Raw genomic sequence first — 22,736 nt, 5'->3', positions numbered from 1 at the left:
CATAAAAATATAATCTAAATTCTTTTTTTTAATGACACCAACAATCTTTATTATAGAAAAATTTGTTTAAGGGTATAATTGAGATAATGAAAAAGTAAGTATAAATATACTAATCTAGTTTGTTACACTTTTTAAATGATAATGGAAAAAAACTGAACATATATATACTTATATCGTGTTTGTTACACTTTTATTTTAATATTTAAATTTATTTTTATCTATTTGTTACATGTGTTATTTGTATTGAAAATTGAGGGTATTTTTGGAAAGAAAAAGCCAGCCCAGAAGAGCTGAAAGAGATTGTTTTCTTTATATATTTTTTTTTGGTGGTGGCCGGGATTCAAACACCGGACCTTGCATATTTTATATATAGTATAGATTATATCTTTACACAAAATTTCTAATAATAATGTTTATTGTTTAAATATCTCCATAATTAGATAGCAAAAAGTAATCCCTTAATCATTAAAATTATGAGAGTGAAACACGACTTCTTTATAAATTTTACCTCAACATATTGAGGTTTTACTACATTGTAATACACCAGATGATCTTGTTAATGATCTTACAAATTTGGCATCAACAACCTTAAAATTTTGTTCTGGGTTATAATTTGGTTTTATCACTTGTCCACCTTTTGTTTCAATGAAGGATGCTCCATTTTCAAAAGCGTCTCCAACTGAATAAAATTCCCATGTATCTCCAATTCCATTACTACTTTTTCTCCATGTAACCTACACCAATTATATAATTAATAATTAATATAACATACTATACTTATTTTATAAACGATTCTTCAAAAAAAAAAATACTTATTTTATAAACAAAACAATCATAAAAGTTTTGTGAATTAATTGGCTTGAAATAGTTACCTCCTTTTTCCCGGTGGATGGTGCTATGAAGAGGTTTGATTGACTTTTAAGGCTTGGTTCCATACTTCCACCTATTGCATATTGCACCCATCCCATGTACAGATTATTCACAACATGTGCATATCCATGACGAATTCTGTAATATTTTAATTAATTAATGATAAAAATTATAAATAAATATGGTAATTTTTTTAACTTCTAATTTTTTATATTGAATAATAACACAATAATTTTGCAATTCTTAAGTACCTAGGCATGCGTTGGTGGCAATTAGGTCCAAAATAGTTATATACAACAGTGACTTTCATGTTTTTGTCTCTCACAAATCCATCATCGTGACCAAGAAGCATAACTTTGTTTTGCTCTCTAAACCAATTGTTGGAGATCGTTATATCAGTGGAACCTCGCGTAACGTCTAGAAGACCATCTTGACAATCATAAAGTGTGTTATGGTCTATCCAAATTTTTGAAGCAGAAACCAATCTGATTGCATCTCCATCAACTTGACCTAATGAAATTATCTTTCCATCGGGACCCATCACCATTCCAGGAGCTTGGGGTCGACAATGATGAACCCTAATTCCGTGGATGATTATGTTGGTTGCCTAATAACAAATAAGAAACACGTCATTCTAAGTTAGGAAGTAGTAGATACATGTTTGAAATAATAAAAGAAGAAATTTAAAGTATCGATAATAATGATTGTCCAAACTTGAATGAAAAAGAAAATATGGACGAAAGTTAGAGAAAACTGTTAAAATTCATCTCCAATTTTAATTTAGTATATGTTTTAGAGATGATAAAATAAAGATGAATTTCATTTGTTTAAATTTTCAGATGATCTTCTAGTATTAAAGGTATATCAGTTTTTATTAACTAGGCTAACGTTGATAACACTTTTTTACATGCATTTGTTTTGCTACAAAGTTGCACTATGGGAGAGATTCCAATTGACTTTTTTTTTTAATTTTTCATTTGAAATTGAATATTTGTTAGTAATTTTGACATTATTATTAGTAATTACCTTATATATCATCAAACACGCATTATCTACAATGTGGACATCGACACCTCGACCGTCAATGGTAGTAAAACTGCTAATGAGAAGTGGTCTCACAAGTTCAATGTTCATATCCCTTTGAAATGTGATCCAAACTTTACCTTGAATCTTAGAAGCTCCATATCTCAATGTTCCAGGTCTTGGATTTAAAGGGTTGTCACTATGATCAGTAACTTTATAATGGATTAGGTCTTTACCAATGTTGTTTGTCATTTTCCCTGCATATCCCACTGAGCAAAGAGCAAGTTGTTGTCGTTGTTTCCTCCATTCAGGATTCAATCTCCAACATTGATCAATCACATTCATTTCCATGCCTTCTATCTCAGTTTGCTTTGCTGAACTAAAATTTGTAGTAAAAAATATGACCATAACAACATGTAAAATAAAGCACCAATAGACAGAGTTGATTACTTGATGACAAGCCATGATTCAATATATACTTGTTTTTAAATTAATTATAATACTATTTTGTTATTGAGAAGAGAGGGATATTAAGGAGGAAGAAGTTTGCTTGATTTTTATATTGGAAAATAATGGTGTGAGAAAGTGGTAATATCGGTTAAAGTTGTTAGTGGTTGCTTGTGGTTTAGAAGTTTATTCAAGTTGTTGTGTTAAGCTTTGGCTAAGAGACTCACTCGTTTAAGAAGGAAACTAAATATAGGATGAAGAAGGGATTAGTTAGTTTTTAAATCATTAACTTAAATTGTGACAATATAACAATTAACTAAATCTAGACAATAACTGAAGAAAGAGGTAACGAGTAGCGATAAATAAGAGCATTGTTATTTATTTAGAGAGTTTTTATCAAGAATTTATCTTATTTCGGTAAATATATATAACGGGTTTCGGTAAACAAAACACAGTCTATCATCCTTATTGTTATTTTGTTTGGAAGTATATCTGTATATGTATGTTTTATTTGTTTATGATGATTGATGGAGCTATTTTTATGCAATTGAAACATTATTGATTTCAATCTATTACGTAATATATTATTGGACTGTGTAATTTAACTTTGGTTTTATTAGTTTATTAATTAAATTTATAGACTTCACTAAATATGCATGTTAAATATATCTTACTAACAATACTACATATCTACATCTACAACCGTCAGGTATCCCAACAAATATGAACACTCCAATTTGAAGCAAGGAGTCTTGTATTGCTCACTAACTCAACATGCAAACATCTAACCATGATGGAACAATTTAACTTGAGCTCTACTTCCACCCTATATTCTTCGTCAAGTACAATCCCTCCAAAGTAACAAGTTCACAACCTTCTATATTTTTAACTTGTTTAACTTTGATCCCTTTATTTAATAAATGAATAAAATTATGACTAAATAGTTAACGGTTATAATATACACGTAAGTACCGTCCTTGTGAGCTTAGCTCAGTTGATATGGACAATGCATAAAATATGCAAGGTCCGGGGTTCAAACCCCCGGCCACCATAAAAAAAAAAAAATACATGTAGTACCAGTCTACCCGAGATTAAATCCTATTATCACTGTGATTGAGCCAAGAGGTGTAATTTTTTAAGAAAATAGATTTACCTCAATTCCAAATCTTAAAAACATTGTTCATTCTAAATTACAAAGCTTATTCACTGTTTTAATCACTGTGATTGAGCCAAGAGGTGTAATTTTTTAAGAAAATAGATTTACCTCAATTCCAAATCTTAAAAACATTGTTCATTCTAAATTACAAAGCTTATTCACTGTTTTAATAATTTATTGTCTATGCCGATTAAGATTTAGGTTTGAAGCCTTAAAAAAGTTTGATATGAGAAATAAGTATTCTTGGTATTCTACTATTGAATAAATCAAGTTTTGTGATTTATAATCCATTGTGCTCTGCGGGCATGTTGAATACACGTTTGAGAAATAAAAATTGGTCGTTGGCATGGATACGTAATTTCTTGAAAATTATTGTTTTAAGGAATCAGGGACGGATCCATAAATATTGTTAAGTGGGGGCAAAATCATACACTAATTTTTTTTTTTATTTTCTGAAATCATATACTATAATAATTTACATTAAAAAATCTACTAATACATAGGTGATATTATTATCACTAAAAAAGCAGAGACTACAAAAATTATGACATTTTATATCCAAAAATTTGAATATACTTAAATATATTCAATATAATTTTCTATTGACTTTATATTTTAAAACTATTGTTTATTTCATCATTTTGAGTCTTTTCGAATATATTTTTTATACTGTTGCATATTAATTTCTTCAGAAAAAATTATTAGTAATATTTTGTGGGGGAAAAACTTATTTTTAATGGTAAAAAAGTAAAATTATTCAACAAATTTAAGTAAAAGTAATAGAGCATGTGGGGTCAAGTGCCCCCAATTAGCTCTACTTGTATCCGTGGCTGTAAGGAATGAAATAGGAGAAAACGCACACACTAGTAATGTTAATATAAGTGAGGGTTCATTTCCAAAAGTGTGTTCTTGTGGCCGATATACACTTTTGTGAACGAAGTGAGCGCTTAAGAAAATATATATAACACACGCGACGACGACGCTGTCTAGACCATGCATGGGTAAAAAAGATATATATTTTTATCACCTGAAAATGTTAAATTAATTTTTATTAATTTAACCAATTATACGAAAGCGTTTTCTTTATTAATTATTATGTTTCTCCGGATTTGTTACGAATTCTCCATATAAAAGGAGAGCTTGCCTAGTTCCGAAAAATATTCTGAAATTTTGAATTCTTTTCGACTTGTGTTGACGAGTCTTTCATGTCTTCATATTTTCTTCCCGTCCATTCGAGTGGTATTTAATTCTCCAACGATTATCTATAGTACAATCGATAATCGCACAGTTCAAACTGAACTGTTTGATGTTGGAGGCAGCACGGTTGACAGCCTACCTTACACAACTTTGTGTAATGCAACGAAAAGTCTTAAAAGAGCGACCTTGCCGTGTAATCTCTTCAATTTTAAAATATCTTTTTAAGTACTTTTCTAAATCCAAAAACAACATTAAGGATACACTATACTATTCATTTTTGTCGACTGTAGTTATGTGTCAAGAATTTTATATGAGGTTATGAATTCGGGACATCAGTAACAGTTCCATCTAGATTGAAAGTGAAAAGAAAAACAGATTTTAATTCTTCTTTTATAATTTAAAATTCCAAACTTGAATTTGAACCGTCTTATCTTAATCAAATATCCAATGATATTTCAAATGTGTGAATGTCCGATTGCAAGGGAGTTGGGTCCTTGTTTAGGTTTGGTATGTGGCCTTGCTTGCTCTCCTCATTCTTAGATAAAAGTGGGAGCAAAGACAACTAGCCGTCCTAAGATTGATTTTGCACTAGAATATTCAAGCAAATTGCACAATCTTGGCTGAAACGTTAAGAGTAAGATGTAGTATAGAATTATTTGAATTATTGTAATTCCATTCGTGTGCATGAATGGCATAATGTCAACATAAATGACAAATGTCCAATGTGTCAACAAATAGGAAAGCAACAGAATCCCTCATAAAAAAAAAAGGAAAGCAACAGAAGAAATTTAGGTTAAAGCTACAGACAAAATCTCCAGCTTACTTTATTAACAATATTGAATTTGGTTATCTCTGACTAATACAAATTTTCTTTATTTATTTAGAGCAATGATAGGTTGACACTCTTAATATGTATATCCTTTGTACCACTCTAAAAAATTTAAGTTAACCAAATATTTGGTCTATGTGACCCCATTTTTTTAAATTGTGTGACCACTATTTTTCCAAATTTATTTGGTTAACTAAGTGAAAAAATAGTGGTCACGCGCATTTTAGTTGCGTAACCACATTTTCAGTTTCTAAATTCTGAAAAATAGTGGTCACACAACTGAAAAGATGTGATCACAAGACCCTATATTTGGTTAACTTAAATTTTTCAGAGTGGTACAAAGGATGTAAACAGTAAGAGTGTCAACCTATCATTATTATTTATTTATCTTCCCTTGTGCCCTTCATCTGTTCACCAACTTTTGAAAACAATGGTTTCTTCCTTCCTACCATCTCAAACTATATTTCTTGCACTCATATTCTTCTCTGCCATCCATATCCTACTTCAATTGCCACAAACCAATGGAACAAACTTCTCATGCCCTTTGAATTCCCCTCCTTCATGTGACACATATGTTTCATACTTTGCTAACTCTCCAAACTTTTTAACCCTCACAGCCATATCTAATATATTTGACACTAGTCCTCAATCCATTGCAAGAGCAAGCAACATAAAAGATGAAAATATGAATCTCATTCAAGGCCAACTTTTGCTTATACCTATAACTTGTGGTTGCAGTGGAAATGGAAACTACTCTTTTGCCAATATCTCACACTTGATCAAAGATGGTGAAAGTTACTACTATCTTTCGACCGTTTCGTATCAAAATCTCACTAATTGGCAGACAGTGGAAGATTCAAACCCAAATCTAAATCCATATTTGTTGAAAATAGGCACCAAAATATCCATCCCTTTGTTCTGTAGTTGTCCTAATTCAAACTATTTTGCAAAAGGGATAGAGTATCTCATTACCTATGTTTGGCAGTCTAATGATAATCTCACCCTTGTAGCTTCCAAGTTTGGTACATCACCAATGGACATAATCACAGCAAATACAAACAACTTTGGTCAAAACTTCACTGCTGCAACCAACCTTCCAATCTTTATCCCAGTGAAAAACTTACCTGCTCTTTCTCAATCATACTATTCTTCAAGTGAAAGAAAGAGAAGCAATCATTTTTCTATTATTATTTCCGTTGGTATAAGTCTAGGATGCACTATTCTAATTTCACTAATATTATATCTGGTTTATGTTTATTGTTTAAGGAAGAGAAAGGCTTGTGAGAATAAGTGTGTGCCTTCTGTGGAGATAACAGATAAGTTAATTTCCGAAGTTTCAAACTATGTAAGTAAGCCAAAAGTGTATGAAGTTGGTATGATCATGAAATCTACAATGAACCTTAATGAAATGTGTAAGATAGGGAAATCAGTGTACAAAGCTAAAATAGATGGTTTGGTATTGGCTGTGAAAAATGTAAAGGGACATATCACAGTCACAGAAGAGTTGATGATTTTACAAAAGGTAAATCATGCAAATCTAGTGAAATTAATAGGTGTATCTTCAGGATATGATGGAAATCACTTTCTTGTATATGAATATGCTGAAAATGGATCTCTTTATAACTGGTTGTTATCTGAGTTTTCCACTCTTAGTTGGAGTCAGAGGTTAAGCATAGCTGTTGATATTGCAATAGGGCTGCAATACTTGCATGAACACACACAACCAAGTATAGTCCATAGGAACATCAAATCAAGTAACATTCTTCTTGACTCAAAATTTAAGGCCAAGATAGCAAATTTTTCTGTTGCAAGAACTACAAAGAATCCTATGATAACAAAAGTTGATGTTTTAGGTTATGGAATGGTTCTGATGGAGTTAATAACAGGAAAGAAGTTTTTGTCGTATAGCGAACATAGTGAGGTGAATATGTTGTGGAAAGATATTAAGTGTGTGTTTGATATAGAAGAAAAGAGAGAAGAAAGTGTTAGAAGATGGATGGATCCTAAGTTAGGGAGGTTTTATAATGTTGTTGAAGCTCTTAGTTTATTCACTTTGGCAGTGAATTGCATAGAAGAACAACCTTTGTTAAGACCAACTATGGGAGAAGTTGTTCTTAGTCTTTCTCTTCTAACTCAACACTCTCCTACTTTGTTAGAGAGGTCTTGGACTTATGGATTAGATGTAGAGGTTGCTGAAATGGTTACTCCCATCATAGCTCGTTGATTGAGGGAATGCAAATTCAGTACTTGCATTACAAATTTGGTATATTGTTGATGCCTTCCTTTGTATATTAGTAACGATCTTATGCAAGATTGTGTGAAAAATGGCAGAAAATAACTTCTCTTAGGATAGATAGGTTGATATGTATAGTACACATTATTAGTTATGTTCTTATCATATTAGGGCTATTGTATAAAAAATATATTTTAATTTAGAACTATTTTGCTTCTTATCTGCCTATAATTTTTTTTGATCTATACAAGAATTGATGTACATACAAATTAAAATTTACAAAAATTAAGTGTAGATTAGATACCTCATTTATCTATAGAAATAGTACTTGTGGACATTAATGTACATTCAACTTTTGTACTAGATTTCATAAGAAGACTCAGATTCTAATATTGTACTTATAATGCTTACAACAGCCAGTAATGAAAGCTGCAATTCACATTGATGGTTTTAGGTATTGGTTGTTCTAACCATATGACAAAAAATAAGAAATGGTGAAGGGAATTGGTGCTAGGAAAACTACAAGAGTGAATATGGCTTATCATAAAACACTAACAACATAAGGAATGGGAAAATTGCAATTGAAGGCAAGAATGGTAAGATAACAATGATAGAAGATGTGTTATATATTCCTCTAATGCAATACAATCTTCTTAGTGAAGGGTTACTATGTGACCATGAAGGATAACTCTTTGATAAAAATCAAACGTTGGTGCTGAAAACTTCTATTGTAAAGAATAGAGCTTTTCAAGCAGATATCAAAGCTGCGGAATTGAAGAACTTGTCAGCAACTGTAAGCAATGATGATAGTTGGCTCTAGAACTAGTTGTTTGGCCATTCAAAATTCAAAAGTCTTATTCAACTAGTTTAAAAAGAACTGATAATTGGAGTAGCAAAGTTGAGTATAGCAGAGAAAATGTGTAAAGTTTGCTTGATTGGTAAGTAACCAAGGAATCATTCAGTTCACATGCAGCTCATAGATCAACTGATGTGCTGAATGTAATTCACTTAGATGTATGTCACTACATAAAATACTTGTATTTGCATTAGGGTTTTGTGGCAGACAGCTTTCCTACGCAAATTTGCGGCGGGAATATATGCCTTTGCGGCGAAAATGTCCCACTTGAAGTCATTTTCAACTGTTTTTATTCAGAAAATCATTTGCATCGACCTTTTTACCTTTGTGGCGGACGCAAAAGCCCAAGCAAAATATCGGCGAAAAAAGTTTGAATTTACCTTCGTGGAGGATGCAAAATCTAGGTGGGAATTTTTTTTTTTGAATTTACATTTACGACGGATTGAATCTGCCGCAACGGTTTGACGGGAAAATTAGAAAACATGGTCATATTTGCGGCGGATATATTTTGACACGGAGGCAAAGCAGCTAGGGTGCTAGGGAACCCGTGGAAAGAATGGTGGGTAATTTACCTCAACCAATGAACATTCACCTTTTTAGGTGGTATCTATGAACCATCTTGACTCCACCAATAAATTGCTCATTTTCATTGGTTGGTGGGTAAATTACCCACTATTCTTCGACGGTAATCTAGAAAAAACCAACTTATAAACAATTCATTTTATGTTGTTTTTGCTGTTCCCAATAAAAAATTGACAAGTGGATTAAATCTTCTGTACTAGAGCGAGTGGCACACATTTATTCCCCTCTTTGTTAAAATTAAAAAAAAAAAAAAAAAAAAACCCTTCTTCTCCTCACCTACAATCCTATTTTCCATCAATGTTTTGCGTACACATCAACGGCCTTATCCATCTATCAATAGAATTTCAGATTTCAACTAGCGTTCTTAGTAATTGCAAAAACATATTATAGTATTTTTTTTCTTCAAATTTGGTCAATATTTTTTTCCTCCTCGACTAGAGTAATCGCAAAAAAAAGAATATTATACAACTTTTTTTTCTTCAATTACGGTCGATGTTTTTTTTCTTCCTCTTGAATAAAAAATAGTTCCGAGGTATCTCTCTCCTTTTTGTATTTTATGGAAGATCTCTTCGATATTTCAATCCTCTCTTGGAATATTAGAGGGGCCCAAAATAGCAATGCAAAAAGACATTTGAAAGATTTAGTTAGAAAGTATAACCCAACTTACCTAGCCATTCTTGAAACTCATACTCCCTACTCTAGACTTTCTTTTCTCTTGAATAATCTTGGTTACACTCCTGTCCACATTGTTGAAGCCATAGGACAGTCAGGAGGAATTTGGCTCCTTAAACAAACAGCCACTACTACATCCTCAACTGTTATTGACCATAACCGTTACTCCATAACCTTCACTATCCAAAAGGGAAATGCCTACACTACCTGCACTTGTGTCTATGCTAGTCCTAACCATACCATGCGCCCTAATTTTTGGTCCTACCTCACAACAATCAGCCATAATATCACTAGCCCTTGGATGTTAATTGGTGACTTCAATGAAACTCTCATTCCCAGTGACCAAAGAGGGGGTATCTTTCATCATAACAGAGCTGCCCTTTTTTCTAATTTTATGGATAGCTGCAATCTTCTTGATCTTACAACTACAGGTGGTCGTTTCACTTGGCATCGTAACCACAATGGCATTCGAATTTTATCTAAAAAGCTTGACAGAAGCCTTGCTAATGTTAATTGGCGCATTTCTTTTCCAGAAGCTTTCGTTGAGGTGCTTTGCAGGTTACATTCAGATCATAATCCTCTTCTCCTCCGCTTCGGTGGTCTTCCCTTAGCTAGGGGCCCTAGACCCTTCCGCTTTGAAGCTGCTTGGATTGACCACAACGACTATGAGGATTTGGTTCTTAATTCTTGGAATTCTTCTAATCACAACACCATTGCCGCCTTGCAGAACGTTAGAGATAAGTCTATTATTTTTAACAAAGAAGTTTTCGGAAACATTTTCAAAAGGAAGAAACATGTGGAAAACAGACTCAAGGGTGTTCAGAACTACCTAGAGCGTGTTGATTCAGCTAGGCATACTCTCCTTGAAAAAGAACTGCAAAATGAATACAATCATATTCTATTTCAAGAAGAAATGCTTTGGTACCAAAAATCCCGTGAAAAGTGGATTAAATTTGGAGATAAGAACAGTTCTTTCTTTCATGCTCAAACCATCATTAGAAGAAAGAAAAATAGAATCCACAGGCTTCAACTCCCTAATGGTACTTGGACATCCGACGATACTTTCCTCCAAACTGAAGCTCAAAATCATTTCAAAAACCTTTTGGCCAACATCCAACCCCAGCACAACCGCACCTTCAACCTTGGCCAGCACCCCACCTTTGATGAACCTAGTAAACTTTCCCTAACCAAGCCTGTTACCAAGACAGAGGTCTTCACTGCTCTCAACTCCATGAAACCTTACAAATCGCCCGGCCCTGATGGTTTCCAATGTGTCTTTTTCAAACAATATTGGCACATAGTTGGAGATGACATTTTTCACTTGGTTCAATCAGCCTTTCAAACTGGTCACTTTGATCCGGAGATTTCAAATACTCTCATTGCACTCATTCCTAAGATTGACACTCCAAACATTTACAAAGATTTCAGACCCATCAGTCTTTGCAATGTTGTTTACAAAATTATTACCAAAGTTTTGGTTCACAGGTTGAGACCGATTCTTAATAATATTATTGGCCCCTATCAGAGCAGCTTCCTGCCTGGTAGGGGAACTTCTGACAATACAATTGTTTTGCAGGAACTTGTTCACTTCATGAGAAAATCCAAAAAGAAAAAAGGCTATGTGGCTTTCAAACTGGACATTGAAAAAGCTTTTGATAATGTCAACTGGGAGTTCCTTAATTTTTGTTTGAAGGATTTTGGTTTTCCAGAAATCACTATAAAGCTCATCATGCATTGTGTTACCTCCCCCACCTTCTCTATTTTATGGAATGGTAACAAATTGCCTCCCTTCACACCTTCTCATGGGCTTCGTCAAGGTGACCCACTATCTCCGTACTTATTTATTCTTTGTATGGAAAAGCTCTCTGTTGCTATCAGCACTGCTGTCACCCAAGGAGATTGGGAACCTATCCGAATCACTAATACAGGGCCTCCTTTATCTCACCTTCTCTTCGCGGATGATGTCCTTCTCTTTGTTAAGGCTAGAAATGCTCAAATTCGTCTTGTCACTAATTTATTAGATAATTTCAGCCATGCATCAGGTTTGAAGATCAATCTCTCCAAGTCAAGAGCCTTTTATTCTTCTGGAATTCCTCAAAGGAAAATCAGCAGACTTACCTCCATCTCAGGCATCCGGAGCACCCCCTCCCTTCACAAGTACCTCGGCTTCCCCATCATCAAAGGCCGGCCAAAGAAGAGTGATTTTTCCTTCATCATTGATAAAATGAATACTAGACTTGCCTCTTGGAAGAACAAGCTTCTCAACAAACCAGGAAGATTGGCCTTAGCATCCTCGATTCTTACATCCATTCCATCGTACTATATGCAAATAAACTGGTTGCCCCAAAATATTTGTGATAGCATTGATAGAGCAACTCGTAATTTTATCTGGAAGGGTACCAGTAACAAAGGCATCAACCTTGTCAACTGGAACACGGTTACTACTCCTAAGCGTCTTGGTGGTTTGGGTATTCGTACAGCTAGAGAAGCCAACACTAGTCTCCTTGGAAAGCTTGTTTGGGACATGGTTCAGTCTACAAACAAATTATGGGTTAATCTTTTGTCAAATAAATACACAGGAGGGCCGACCTTTCTTCAAGCCTCTGTTAATGGCAGCAGCTCTCCTACTTGGTCCTCTATTGTCCGTGCTAAAAATATTCTTAAGCAAGGTTACTCTTGGCGTGCAGGGTCAGGTACTTCTTCTTTTTGGTTCAGCAATTGGAACTCCCAGGGTCCTATTGGCAGTCATGTGGATATTATAGACATCCATGACATTCATCTTACCGTTAAGGATGTTTTCTCCGGTGACGGTCTCCACTCTCAGGCTCTTTACACTAACCTTCCCCAAGATATCGCAGAGTTCATAAACTCTACATATTTCAGTTTTAATGCCGCTGTCCAAGACTCTTTTATTTGGGCTCGGAATAAAAACGGAAATTACACAACCAAAAGTGGGTATGATTGGCTCCTTTCTCTCAAAGAAACAGATGATGTCTCCACTCCTCACCGGTCTTGGTCCTGGATATGGAAGTTACATGCTCCGGAAAAAATCAAATTCTTCATTTGGTTAATTTTTCATAATGCTGCACCTACTTTATCCCTGCTTCATCATAGAAACATGGCTGCTTCAGCTATTTGTCCTCGATGTGGAGAAGATGACGAAACTATTCTTCACTGTATTAGGGACTGTCATTTCTCCAGGAGTATATGGATCAATGTTGGCTTCGCAGATAATGGTTTCTTCGCTGCTCAAAATGTTCTTGATTGGATAAATTTGGCTGCTTCTGGCCCTCGGTGTCCCCTTTTCCTTGCAGGTATCTGGTGGGTCTGGCGATACCGTAATTTGATGTGCCTCAGTAATGAATCTTGGTCCCTTTTCCGCATCACCAACAACATCTGCCATTCAGCAGAAAGTATCAGCCTGAGCTTCCAGAAGGACGGCAGTGCAACCCATCAGGAGCGTTTCGTTAGGTGGAATTGCAACAATCACATGGGCACTATCCTCAACGTCGATGGCAGTTGCTTGGGCACTCCTATTCGTGCTGGCTTCGGGGGGATCATCCGCAACACTCATGGTTTCTACCTTGCTGGCTTTTCAGGACACATCAACAATTCCGATGATATTCTCTTCGCGGAGCTCACCGCAATCTACAGAGGCTTACGTTTGGCTATTAACATGGGCCTAAATGATTTGATATGCTACTCGGACTCCCTCCTATCCATCAATCTCATTAATGTGAGCACTCCGAGTTACCATACTTACGCCGTCCTCATCCAAGATATCAAGGATCTGCTCCATGACAGTAACTTCACGTTGCACCATACCTTGCGAGAAGGAAACCATAGTGCTGATTTCATGGCTAAGTTGGGAGCCTCCTCTGCTGAGGATTTCATCTTGTACTCTTCACCTCCTGCTGATTTGCTTCCCCTGCTGAAGAACGACGCGTCGGGCACCTCCTTCCCTAGGCCTTAGGCGTGTTTCTCTGTCTGTTCTTCTTTTCTTTGCTTTCTGTTTTCTGTTTTCGCTTTTAATTAGCTTCTGTAACCAAAAAAAAAAAACATGTCTTACTAAGTTTGGAAAAATGCCATGATTGAAGAGTTAAGAGCTATAAATAGAAATAATAGATGGGAGCTCATCAATTTACGAGTAAATAAGAAAGCTATAGATGTGAAATGGAATTTCAAGCTCAAATTGAAACCAAATGGTGACATAGCTAAGCATAAAGCAAAGGTTAGTTTTTTGAGGTTTTATGTAGAAAGTTGGACTTGATTATTTAAAAGTATATACACCTATAGAAAGACTTGAAAGAGTCATATTGATAGTAGCAATAACTTGTGGAAAGAAATAGCCTCTGTATCATTTGGACGTAAAATCAACATTCTTAAATGGTTCACTTGAATAACTGGTGTATGTCTCACAACCTCTAGGGTTCAAAGTTAAAGGAAAGGAATATATAGTATTTAGATTGCACAAAGCAAAGTATGGATTGAAGCATGCTCCAAGAGCCTGGAACAAAAGGATTGACAACTTTCTAGTTCAACAAGAATTTGTCAAATGCAAAGCTGAAAATGTTGTATGTGTGAAGAATTGCAAAGGTTATAATCTCGTGTGTATCTGTCTATATCTTGATGATTTAGTGGTAACTGGAAGCAAATTTTCAGAGATAGATGGATTCAAAAGACAAATTATGAAAGAGTTTGACATGATTGGTTTGGGAAAGTTAACATATTTCCTTCCAATATAATTCACTAAAACCTCAAAAGGATTAGTGATGCAATATAAGAAATATGCGACAGATATTTTGAAGAGATTCAATAAAATGAATTGCAATTCTCCCTATACTTCAACGGAAGTAAATCAGAAACCCGTGAAAAATGAAGATGACGAGATAGTTGGTCCTACATTGTGCAAATAAATTTTAGGATCAATTAGATATTTGTACAATGGTAGGCCATATATAGTTTTTGTTGTTGGTATAATTAGCACGTTCATGGGGGAACCAAGAAGCTCTCACTTGCTTTCAACCAAAAGAGTGATGAGATACTTCAAAGGAACTCTAGGACCTGGCATATTGTTCTGTGCAAATGAAAATGAAACCAATATGAAGCTTTTAGCTTATTTTGGTGTAGAGATAAACCGATAAGCATGGCTTTATTGGTAGGGACAATGCATTATAATGTGAAGAGGTCGGGGTTTAATTCCAGGACTCCCCATTTATTCACCTTAAGGGGTGAATTTCTAGCCGTTAGGCTAATTAACACACACAAAAAATTAGTACAACAACGAGCTTGAATCTTCAATAAAAACAAGTCAGGCCCGTCCTAGATTACACCTCCTAAAGTATGCTACAAACCTAAATTTAAATAAATGTACATACTCATTACCCTATTTTCTATAAAAAAAAATAATAAAAATAACGGAGTTCCAATAGATTGAGGAATCTCACACTCCACTTTGCCGAGGTCTATCTATTAAATCTTTTTTTTAAAAAGATCTCCATAAGTAGATAGTAAAATTTAATCTCTCAAATGTTTAAATCACGAGAGTGAAACACATCTTCTTTACGGATTTTAACTCAGCATATTGAGGTTTTACTGCATTGTAACACGCCGGATGAACTTGTCAATGATCTTACATATTTGGCATCAACAACTTTAAAATTTTGCTCAGGGCTATAATTCGGTTTTGTCACTTGTCCACCTTTTGTTTCCACGAAGGATGCTCCATTTTCAAAAGCGTCACCAACTGAATAAAATTCCCATGTATCTCCAATTCCATTACTACTTTTTCTCCATGTCACCTACACCAATTATATATTTAATTTAGCACATTGTACTCATTTTATGAACGAAACAATCATAACATATTGGTGTATTAATTGCTTGAAATAATTACCTCCTTTTTCCCTGTTGCAGGTGCTATGAAGAGGTTTGATTGGCTTTTAAGGCTTGGTTCCATACTTCCACCTATTGCATACTGTACCCATCCCATGTACAGATTATTTGCAACATGTGCATATCCATGACGAATTCTGTAAAAAAAATTAAATGAATGATAAAACTTATGAATAAATTTGGAAATATTCTTTTACTTTTAATATTGTTTATTGTATAAAAAACTTATGATTTTGCAATCATAAATTACCTAGGCATGCGCTGGTGGCAATTAGGTCCAAAATAGTTGTATACGACAGTGACTTTCATGTTTTTGTCTCTCACAAATCCATCATCGTGACCAAGAAGCATAACTTTATTTTGCTCTCTAAACCAATTGTTGGAGATCGTTATATCAGTGGAACCTCGCGTAACGTCTAGAAGACCATCTTGACAATCATAAAGTGTGTTATGGTCTATCCAAATTTTTGAAGCAGAAACCAATCTGATTGCATCTCCATCAACTTGACCTAATGAAATTATCTTCCCATCGGGACCCATCACCATTCCAGGAGCTTGAGGTCGACAATGATGAACCCTAATTCCGTGGATGATTATGTTGGTTGCCTAATAACAGATAACAAACATGTCATTATAAGTTAGGAAGTAGTAGACGTTGATTGAAATATTAAAGGAATAAAATGAAATTAACTATAATAATGGTTGTACAAACTTGAATGAAAAATAAATTATGGACAAAAGTTAGAGAAAAATGACAGAATTTATCTCAAATTTTAACGTTGTATAAGTTTTGGAGACGATAAAATAAAATCAAAATGTATTCGTTTCATGTTTTAGATAATATTCTAGTATATTATGGTATATCAATTTTTTTAACTAGGCCAGCGTTGGTAGCAGTTTTTTACATGGATTTTTTTTGCTACAACGCTGCATTCTAGGAGACATTCCAATTGTCGATTTGTTTCATCTATAATTTGGATTTCAAATTCAATACTATTTGGTAATTTTTAGCTTATCATTAGTTATTACCTTATATATCATCAGGCACGCATTATCTGCAATGTGGACATCGACGCCTCGACCGTCAATGGTGGTGAAACTACTGATGAGAAGGGGTCTCACAAGCTTAATGTTCATGTTCCTTTTGAATGTGATCCAAACTTTGCCTTGAATCCTAGATGCTCCATATCTCAAGGTTCCAGGTGCTGGATTTAAAGGGTGGTCACTAGGATCGGTAACTTTATAATGGATTAAGTCCTTACCTATGTTATTTGTCATTTTCCCTACATATCCCACTGAGCAAACGGCAAGTTGTTGTCGATGTTTCCTCCATTCAGGATTGAATCTCCAACATTGATCAATCACATTCATTTCCTTGTCTTCTATCTTAGTTTTCTCGGTAGAACTAGCATTCGTTGTAAAAAATGTGAGCATAACAACAAGTAAAATAAAACACCAAAAGACGGAGTTGATTACTTGATGACAAGCCATGATTCTATATATACTTGTTTTTAAATTAATTATAATACTAATTGAGTTATTGAGAAGAGAGGGATGGTAAGAAGCAAGAGGTTTTCTTGGTTTTTATATTGGAGAATAATTGTGTGAGAAAGTGATATTATAGGTTAAATTTGTTAGTGATTGTTCGAGGTTTGGAAGTTTGTTTAAGTTGTTGTGTTAATCTTTGGCCAAAGGACTCACTCGTTTAAGAGGGAAACTAAAAATAGAAAGAAGTAGGGCTTAGTTAGTTTTAAATCATTAGCTTAAATTGTGACGATTTAACAATTGGCTAAATTTAGACATTGCCTACAGAAAGAGATAATATGAAGCAGTAAATATATACAAATGGGTTTGGGTAAACAAGAAATTGTTTATCATTCTTATTGTTATTATGTTTGTTTATGTGTGCATGATGATTAATGGAGCCAATTTTGTGTAATTTAAAAGTAATTGATTTCAATCTATTAAGTAATATATTATTGGACGGTGTAATGTATTTAACTTTGATTTATTCGATTATTATTTAAATTTAAAAGCCTAACTAAAAAAGAATGTCAAATCTCATTCTTATATTTTTGAATGTGTTAATTGTAATTTCAATGTTTCTTAATTTTATTTTTAATAAGGGGCTAGATGCAAAAGAATAACTACAAAGAAACTAAACAAGAAGTGGAGACTCCTAAATTATTAATAATTAACAACGGTCTAAGAAAAAATGACCTTGTTCGAGAATACTATTATTCATTAGGATCACATGTCTTACTAAGTTGGGAAAGTTAACACATTTCTTTGCAATAGAATTCACTAAAACCTCAAAAGGATTAGTGATGCAATAGAAGAAATATGCAACAAATATTTTGAAGAGATTCAATATAATGAATTGCAATTCTCCCTATACTTCAACGGAAGTAAATCAGAAACTTGTGAATAATGAAGATGCCGAGATAGTAGATCCTACATTGTTCAAATAAATTTTAGGATCTATTAGATATTTGTGCAATGGCAGACCATATATAGTTTTTGTTATTGGTATAATTAGCACGTTCATGGGCGAACCAAGAAGCTCTCACTTGCTTTCAACCAAAAGAGTGATGAGATACTTCAAAGGAACTCTAGGACCTGGCATATTGTTCTGTGCAAATGAAAATGAAACCAATATGAAGCTTTTAGCTTATTCTGGTGTAGAGATAAACAAACTGAAAAATAACTTATGGATACTTGTTTAAGTTTTTTGATGTTCCAGTATCCCGGTGTACCAAAAAACAAAATGTACTAGCTTTTTCAACCTGTGAATCTGAGTATATAGCAGGTTTCTTAGCATCATGTCAAGCAACTTGATTAGACTATGTGTCCAGGGAATTGAAGATTGAAATATGTAATCCTATGGGATTGTTCACTGACAATAAATTAACTGTTTATTTGGCTAAGAATCTTGTGTTTCATGGTAGATGCAAACCCATTGAATAGTGATTTCATTTTATCAGGGAACAAGTGAACATGGATGTGTTGAAAACATGCGCTGGTTGACAAATTTGTCAAGTTTAGAAGTATGATTGGAATGGTGAAGTTAGAGAACTTGAATTAAGGGAGGATGTTAGTTTTTAATTCAAGTTTTTTGAAATAATAAAGTAGTTAAAAGTGTTTGTTAAGTTTGTTAGCTATTTTATTGGAGGTTAGTTAGTTTAGGTTGATTACTTGTAAGCAAGTAACTCACATATTATGTTGTATATAAACTTGCAACATCAATTTTTCATTGCTAATGAGAATAACAAGTTAATATCACAATGTACTTTCGTTATTCTCTCTCGATTCTCTAAATTCTCTTTCAAAATTTGATAGTTTGTTTTGCAAGCTTTCTCTGTTGTGCTAAAAAATACTAGATTTTGAAAATTATATTCATTTTTTTGTTGCAAAAATGATGTGCAAATAATTTTTGGCAAATTCTATCACGTTGTTGCATACTTGACGGTTATAAAATCGTCATTTTAGAAAAAAGAACTAAAAATCAATTTAAATAATATATATTTTTTAAAATTCCTCAAAATGAAAACTATGAATGAAATAAGGCAACACTGATTAACTTTTTGGTTGCTCATAAAATCATTTCTATCATTAATTATTGAATTTATTGTGAATTATGGTTAAATACATAAAAGTTATCTATAAATTAAAAAAAAATGATTAATTATTTTTGAAGAATATTGATCAAAATTGTATATTTAACAGCTTAAATATTTAAAGTGATTTTAAGGGGAGAAAAAAAGGTAGTTAGTGTTATTTTAGTTCATTCTTAGTTTTCCTTCAAGAAAAATTTGTTTTTAAGTGATTTTAAGTATTTTTCGTCAAATGTCCAAGACTTAAAACAGTTAAAAGCCGACGGCATGGTAGACGCTCCCATGATTATTTATGACTATTGCACAATTCTTTCAAGACAAATATTCATCAATAATGATATAATGGAATAAAATAAAGTCGGCCACACTAATTAGAACCATAATAGAGGCACATTGATATTATAATGTAGTAATAATACACTATTTTTTGTTCCGATAAGCATGACTTTATTGGTAGGGACAATGCATTATAATATGAAGGGGTCGGGGTTCGATTACAGAACTCCCCATTTATTCACCTTAAGGGGTGAATTTCTAGCCGTTAGGCTAATTAACACACACAAAAATTTAGTACAACAACGAGCTTGAATCTTCAATATATAAAAGTCAGGCCCGTCCTAGATTACACCTCCTAAAGTATGCTACAAGCCTAAATTTAAATAAATGTACATACTCATTACCCTGTTTTCTATAAAAAAAATAAAAATAAATAACGCAGTTCCAATAGATTGAAGAATCTCACACTCCACTTTGCCGAGGTCTATCTATTAAATCTTTTTTTAAAAAGATCTCCATAAGTAGATAGTAAAATTTAATCTCTCAAATGTTTAAATCACGAGAGTGAAACACATCTTCTTTACGGATTTTAACTCAGCATATTGAGGTTTTACTGCATTGTAACACGCCGGATGAACTTGTCAATGATCTTACATATTTGGCATCAACAACTTTAAAATTTTGCTCAGGGCTATAATTCGGTTTTGTCACTTGTCCACCTTTTGTTTCCACGAAGGATGCTCCATTTTCAAAAGCGTCACCAACTGAATAAAATTCCCACGTATCTCCAATTCCATTACTACTTTTTCTCCATGTCACCTACACCAATTATATATTTAATTTAGCACATTGTACGCATTTTATGAACGAAACAATCATAACATATTGGTGTATTAATTGCTTGAAATAATTACCTCCTTTTTCCCTGTTGCAGGTGCTATGAAGAGGTTTGATTGGCTTTTAAGGCTTGGTTCCATACTTCCACCTATTGCATACTGTACCCATCCCATGTACAGATTATTTGCAACATGTGCATATCCATGACGAATTCTGTAAAAAAAAATTAAATGAATGATAAAACTTATGAATAAATTTGGAAATATTCTTTTACTTTTAATATTGTTTATTGTATAAAAAACTTATGATTTTGCAATCATAAATTACCTAGGCATGCGCTGGTGGCAATTAGGTCCAAAATAGTTGTATACGACAGTGACTTTCATGTTTTTGTCTCTCACAAATCCATCATCGTGACCAAGAAGCATAACTTTATTTTGCTCTCTAAACCAATTGTTGGAGATCGTTATATCAGTGGAACCTCGTGTAACGTCTAGAAGACCATCTTGACAATCATAAAGTGTGTTATGGTCTATCCAAATTTTTGAAGCAGAAACCAATCTGATTGCATCTCCATCAACTTGACCTAATGAAATTATCTTCCCATCGGGACCCATCACCATTCCAGGAGCTTGAGGTCGACAATGATGAACCCTAATTCCGTGGATGATTATGTTGGTTGCCTAATAACAGATAACAAACATGTCATTATAAGTTAGGAAGTAGTAGACGTTGATTGAAATATTAAAGGAATAAAATGAAATTAACTATAATAATGGTTGTACAAACTTGAATGAAAAATAAATTATGGACAAAAGTTAGAGAAAAATGACAGAATTTATCTCAAATTTTAACGTTGTATAAGTTTTGGAGACGATAAAATAAAATCAAAATGTATTCGTTTCATGTTTTAGATAATATTCTAGTATATTATGGTATATCAATTTTTTTAACTAGGCCAGCGTTGGTAGCAGTTTTTTACATGGATTTTTTTTGCTACAACGCTGCATTCTAGGAGACATTCCAATTGTCGATTTGTTTCATCTATAATTTGGATTTCAAATTCAATACTATTTGGTAATTTTTAGCTTATCATTAGTTATTACCTTATATATCATCAGGCACGCATTATCTGCAATGTGGACATCGACGCCTCGACCGTCAATGGTGGTGAAACTACTGATGAGAAGGGGTCTCACAAGCTTAATGTTCATGTTCCTTTTGAATGTGATCCAAACTTTGCCTTGAATCCTAGATGCTCCATATCTCAAGGTTCCAGGTGCTGGATTTAAAGGGTGGTCACTAGGATCGGTAACTTTATAATGGATTAAGTCCTTACCTATGTTGTTTGTCATTTTCCCTACATATCCCACTGAGCAAACGGCAAGTTGTTGTCGATGTTTCCTCCATTCAGGATTGAATCTCCAACATTGATCAATCACATTCATTTCCTTGTCTTCTATCTTAGTTTTCTCGGTAGAACTAGCATTCGTTGTAAAAAATGTGAGCATAACAACAAGTAAAATAAAACACCAAAAGACGGAGTTGATTACTTGATGACAAGCCATGATTCTATATATACTTGTTTTTAAATTAATTATAATACTAATTGAGTTATTGAGAAGAGAGGGATGGTAAGAAGCAAGAGGTTTTCTTGGTTTTTATATTGGAGAATAATTGTGTGAGAAAGTGATATTATAGGTTAAATTTGTTAGTGATTGTTCGAGGTTTGGAAGTTTGTTTAAGTTGTTGTGTTAATCTTTGGCCAAAGGACTCACTCGTTTAAGAGGGAAACTAAAAATAGAAAGAAGTAGGGCTTAGTTAGTTTTAAATCATTAGCTTAAATTGTGACGATTTAACAATTGGCTAAATTTAGACATTGCCTACAGAAAGAGATAATATGAAGCAGTAAATATATACAAATGGGTTTGGGTAAACAAGAAATTGTTTATCATTCTTATTGTTATTATGTTTGTTTATGTGTGCATGATGATTAATGGAGCCAATTTTGTGTAATTTAAAAGTAATTGATTTCAATCTATTAAGTAATATATTATTGGACGGTGTAATGTATTTAACTTTGATTTATTCAATTATTATTTAAATTTAAAAGCCTAACTAAAAAAGAATGTCAAATCTCATTCTTATATTTTTGAATGTGTTAATTGTAATTTCAATGTTTCTTAATTTTATTTTTAATAAGGGGCTAGATGCAAAAGAATAACTACAAAGAAACTAAACAAGAAGTG

General features: G+C 33.5%; 4 protein-coding genes across 4 annotated transcripts; 1 reads left to right on the top strand and 3 right to left on the bottom strand.

The window, feature by feature from the left end:
- Positions 1-442: 442 nt before the first annotated feature.
- On the bottom strand, positions 443-2,358 carry LOC146900894 (putative pectate lyase 4). Its single transcript, XM_085734819.1, has 4 exons — positions 1,897-2,358; positions 1,122-1,477; positions 873-1,008; positions 443-734 (listed from the first exon to the last, which is right to left on the bottom strand). The coding sequence occupies exons 1-4, from the start codon at positions 2,356-2,358 to the stop codon at positions 510-512; spliced, it is 1,179 nt and encodes a 392-aa protein (XP_085590945.1). The 3' UTR covers positions 443-509.
- Positions 2,359-5,937: 3,579 nt separating this feature from the next.
- Positions 5,938-7,882, top strand: LOC146900893 (serine/threonine receptor-like kinase NFP). The gene has a single exon (XM_085734632.1). It carries the CDS (start codon positions 5,953-5,955, stop codon positions 7,744-7,746), a length of 1,794 nt encoding a protein of 597 aa, XP_085590758.1. The 5' UTR covers positions 5,938-5,952; the 3' UTR covers positions 7,747-7,882.
- A 7,428-nt stretch (positions 7,883-15,310) lies between these two features.
- On the bottom strand, positions 15,311-17,574 carry LOC146900892 (putative pectate lyase 4). The gene is made up of 4 exons (XM_085734229.1): positions 16,790-17,574; positions 16,011-16,366; positions 15,762-15,897; positions 15,311-15,666 (listed from the first exon to the last, which is right to left on the bottom strand). The coding sequence occupies exons 1-4, from the start codon at positions 17,249-17,251 to the stop codon at positions 15,442-15,444; spliced, it is 1,179 nt and encodes a 392-aa protein (XP_085590355.1). The 5' UTR covers positions 17,252-17,574; the 3' UTR covers positions 15,311-15,441.
- Positions 17,575-20,081: 2,507 nt separating this feature from the next.
- Positions 20,082-22,378, bottom strand: LOC146900891 (putative pectate lyase 4). Its single transcript, XM_085733898.1, has 4 exons — positions 21,594-22,378; positions 20,815-21,170; positions 20,565-20,700; positions 20,082-20,469 (listed from the first exon to the last, which is right to left on the bottom strand). The coding sequence occupies exons 1-4, from the start codon at positions 22,053-22,055 to the stop codon at positions 20,245-20,247; spliced, it is 1,179 nt and encodes a 392-aa protein (XP_085590024.1). The 5' UTR covers positions 22,056-22,378; the 3' UTR covers positions 20,082-20,244.
- Positions 22,379-22,736: the final 358 nt, after the last annotated feature.

Source organism: Medicago sativa, chromosome 8 (assembly GCF_051527215.1).
Source record: "Medicago sativa cultivar Bolivia chromosome 8, Bolivia_mono, whole genome shotgun sequence".
NCBI classification, from domain to species: domain Eukaryota; kingdom Viridiplantae; phylum Streptophyta; class Magnoliopsida; order Fabales; family Fabaceae; genus Medicago; species Medicago sativa.
The sequence above is the reverse complement of the archived record's forward strand: the minus strand, read 5'-3'. Positions and strand labels throughout refer to the sequence as shown.